Consider the following 4,361-nt stretch of genomic DNA (forward strand, 5'->3'; position numbering starts at 1 on the left):
TGATGAGTTAATGGGTGCAGCACACCAACATGGCACATGTATACATATGTAACAAACCTGCACGTTGTGCACATGTATACTAGAACTTATAATAAAAAAGTAAAAAATAAAAATAAAAGTAAAATGTAAGCAAACACTTAAAAAATAAAATAAATTGAAAGAATAAAAAAGGAAAAGAAAAAAAAGAAATCCTAAGGAATAGACAAAAAACTAGTATGTGAACTTAGCAAAGTTGCAGAATACAGTATTAATATATGCAAATCAAGTATATTTATAGTAGCGATGCATAATTGGAAAATGAAGTAAAAATACATTTCTATTTTCAATATTATTAAATTATTGAGGATAAAGAGAGAGGTTTGCATGGGTTCAGTGGAGACATGGTAGAGGAAGGGGTTAGTTTAACCTGGGAGGAGAAGTCATCTAAAAGGATTTCACACATAATGGTATCTGTGCTGTGTCTTGAAAGACAAAAAACTCCAAACAATCAAAGGGATAATAGTCATTCTAGGTAAAAGGACAAAAGCAGGCCGGGTGCGGTGGCTCAAGCCTGTAATCCCAGCACTTTGGGAGGCCGAGGCGGGTGGATCACGAGGTCAGGAGATCGAGACCATCCTGGCTAATACAGTGAAACCCCTTCTCTACTAAAAAATACAAAAAACTAGCCGGGCAAGGTGGCAGGTGCCTGTAGTCCCAGCTACTCGGGAGGCTGAGGCGGGAGAATGGCATAAACCCGGGAGGCGGAACTTGCAATGAGCTGAGATCTGGCCACTGCACTCCAGTCTGGACGACAGAGCGAGACTCCATCTCAAAAAAAGAAGGACAAAAGCAAACATTCCTAGGCCCTAGGTAATCTACCATACCTAGCCAGTGATGGGTTTTAAATAGTCCAGGCACAGTGGCTCATGCCTGTAATCCCAGCACTTTGGGAGGCCAAAGCGGGCGGATCGCCTGAAGTCAGGAGTTCAAGACCAGCCTGGCCAACATGGTGAAACCCCATCTCTACTAAAAATACAAAAATTAGTCTGGTGTGGTGGCATACAACTGTAATCCCAGCTACTTGGGAGGCTGAAGCAGGAGAATCGCTTGAACCCAGGAGGCAGAGTTTGCAGTGAGCCAAGATTGCACCACTGCACTCCAGCCTAGGCTGACAGAGCGAGACTCCGTCTCAAGAAAAAATTAAATTAAATTAAATTAAATTAATAAATAAATGGGAGAGACCTGGTGATGTTGCATTTTAGCAGTTGGCTATGGGAGAGGAGTTGAGTTCAGACCTTTGATGGCCTTTCAACTATTCATGTTCAGTTCTACTAGCCATTGAGAGCCAAGCCACTAAAGGTGGTGATACCATATGGCTGCTTCCTAAGAATGAGGCGTTAGGTTTCACCAAGCATTCCCTATTCCAGGATGAGGGAATCCCTATTCCAGGATGCCAACTTCTCACTTGACCCACTCAGAATTCTGTATTCTGCTTTGGTGCTGTTGACCATGGTGACCATCTATTAAGAGAAATAGCATGGTAGCTGGGAGAGCAGCAATAGTATTGTTAGCCTCAGGGCCCTAAAGTACCAATGGCAATAGTATCCAAGTAAGTGAGAAGACACCTGGAAGATAGAACAATAGTTTTCCAGGCTTATGGTACAGAGGTTGATTACAATACCTCTGTACTGTATCATTAGGCTTTGTGAATAGCCTGATCAATTTGCCAAGGAATGGAAGTGGATATCGGAAGTTTTCATTGATTTACTTACTTAGGGTTCAGACTTACACTATTGGTGTTATTACCCTTGTTATATTATCTTTCATATCTGTTTCTAGGCTGATTACATATTGAATCAAGTTGTACATTCCTAGGCCCTCACAGGGAAAGAAATAGATCTGTGTTTGAATGTCTGTCTCTGCTACTTAGCTGTATAATCTTAAGGTAGATAACCCCTCTGAACTCTAGTTTCCCCATCTGTATGATGGATTGATAATGCCTACCTTATCAGGTCGTTGTGAAAATTAAAGATATGTGAAAATACTCAAAGTTCTTAGCACATAGATTCTCTTACATTTGCTTCACTTCTTATTTAGCTTTTGTTGTAGGTTATCCTGTGTATTTGACCTTCCAAACAAAGGTTGCTTTTTGCTTTGTGACTTAAGGTTGGAATATCTCCTACTACTCCCCTGTCCTCCTCGAACCAGAAAAAAAAAAAAAAAATCCCACTATGATCCTAGTCATGTGCATGTGGCATTTGGAGAATTTAAGAAGGTATAGAAATTGACAGCTTTAGCAATACTATTGCTTATGTTATACAAGATGTGTAACTTATCAGTGAGGTGAAATGGTAAAGTAATGCTTATCCTTAAAAGCTAAGACGTAAATCATCTCAGATAAAGCTAATACTGCCATCTTGACCTCTTCTCTTCATACAATCCTTTAACAGGACTTTATTGACTTAACTAGAGAGACCAGACCAAGGACAAAAGATCGCAATGGACTGTGTGTGATTGACCTGACAGGAGCTGAGGGAGAAAATAGACCTATTGCCACTCTTGACTTAACTTTAGAACCTGTCACTCCTTCCCAGAAGGAGCCAACCAGTCTTCAGACATGTGCCCGCCTCTCTGGCAAAGAGGTGATGGAAGGGCAGGTGAACAGAAGCTCTCAGCCTACAGCACGGAGAATCATTAACAGTGATCCTGTAGATTTGGACCTAGTAGAAGAAAACACCTTTGTCGGTCCCCCACCCGCTACATCCATCAGTGGAAGCTCTGTTTATCCAACAGAGCCTAATTGTAGCTCAGCCACATTCACAGGTAACCTCAGCTTCTTGGCAAGCCTACAGCTGTCTTCAGATGTTAGCTCCCTCTCCCCAACAAGTAATAATAGTAGCAACAGCAGCAGCAGCAATCAAAAAGCACCCTTGCCATGCCCACAGCAAGATGTGCCTCGCCCACCACAAGCCTTGCCATGTGCCCTCCAAGCTTTGCCGTGCCCACTGAGAGCCTCACCTTGTCCACCACGAGCCTCCTCATGCCCACCACGAGCTTTGTCATGCCCATCACAAACCATGCAGTGCCAACTACCAGCTCTAACTCACCCACCTCAAGAAGTGCCATGCCCTGGGCAGAATATCCCAAGCCCACCTCAAGACTCATTATGGCATCCTCAACACTCACCAAGCCCACCTCAAGACTCTCTGGGCCTACCTCAAGATGTACCAGGCCCACCTCAAAACATATTACATCCACAAGATGTGGCATACGTGCAAGACATGCCACAGTCACCAGGAGATGTACCACGGTCACCCGGAAACATGCCACCATCACCAGATGTGTCACAGTCATCAGGAGACATGCTAGGGTCACCAGAAGATGTGCCACAGTCATCAAGTGATGCTTCACTGTCACCAGATGTACCACCGTCACCAGGGGGCATGCCACACTTACCGGGAGATGTGTTACATTCACCTGGAGACAGGCCACACTCATCAGGGGATGTGACACACTCACCTAGAGACATCCCTCACTTACCAGGAGACAGGCCTGACTCTACCCAGAATGGTGTACAGAACCATGACATGCCTATGGATATCTCAGCTCCGTCCTCTCCAAGCTGCTCTCCCAGCCCATTGTCTGAAACTCCCTTAGAGAAAGTTCCTTGGCTCTCTGTCATGGAAACCCCAGCCAGAAAAGAAATATCACTGTCAGAGCCTGCCAAACTCAGGTCTGCCCATGTACAAGCACGAACACCACAAGGTGGGTTGTACAACAGACCATGCCTGCATAGACTGAAGTACTTCTTACGACCTCCGGTTCATCACCTCTTCTTTCAGACACTAATACCGGATAAAGACACAAGAGAGGTAAGCTAACATCTTCCCCTAGGGATTGGGTGTCCTTTCCCTAGGCCTAGGAGAAGGTCAGTGTGAATGGAGTCCATGCATGAGAGGACAGGTCAAATTAATGAAATATCATTCATAAATGAAATTTCTTATCTTTCTTCCACTTGTGAAGACCCATTCAGTGTAGAGGCCCAGATCTGGGTTCAAATTTTAGTCCCACACTTAAAAACTGTCACTTTTTTCTTTTTTCTTTTTTTTTGAGATGAAGTCTCGTTCTGTCTCCCAGGCTAGAGTGCAGTGGCACAATCTTGGCTCACTGCAGCCTCCATCTCCCAAGTTCAAGAGATTCTCCTACCTCAGCCTCCTAGTAGCTGGGACTACAGGCGCATGCTGTCACACCTAATTTTTTGTGTTTTTACTAGAGACGGGGTTTCATCGTGTTAGCCAGGATGGTCTTGATCTCCTGACCTCGTGATCCACCCGCCTCAGCCTCCCAAAGTGCTGGGATTACAGGCGTGAGCCACTGCGCCT

At 44.5% G+C, this 4,361-nt stretch overlaps 1 protein-coding gene across 1 annotated transcript in view; it reads left to right on the forward strand.

The window, feature by feature from the left end:
* Positions 1-4,361, forward strand: part of SIMC1 (SUMO-interacting motifs containing 1) — a 66,862-nt gene that overhangs the window by 15,355 nt on the left and 47,146 nt on the right. Inside the window, exons 2-3 of the mRNA XM_011946832.1 lie at positions 2,430-3,294; positions 3,376-3,851. Of these exons, the coding sequence (XP_011802222.1) occupies positions 2,430-3,294; positions 3,376-3,851 (1,341 nt within the window). The remainder of the gene's footprint in view (positions 1-2,429; positions 3,295-3,375; positions 3,852-4,361) is intronic.

The sequence above is a fragment of the Colobus angolensis genome, unplaced genomic scaffold, assembly GCF_000951035.1.
Source record: "Colobus angolensis palliatus isolate OR3802 unplaced genomic scaffold, Cang.pa_1.0 Scaffold254, whole genome shotgun sequence".
Classification (NCBI taxonomy): Eukaryota; Metazoa; Chordata; class Mammalia; order Primates; family Cercopithecidae; genus Colobus; species Colobus angolensis.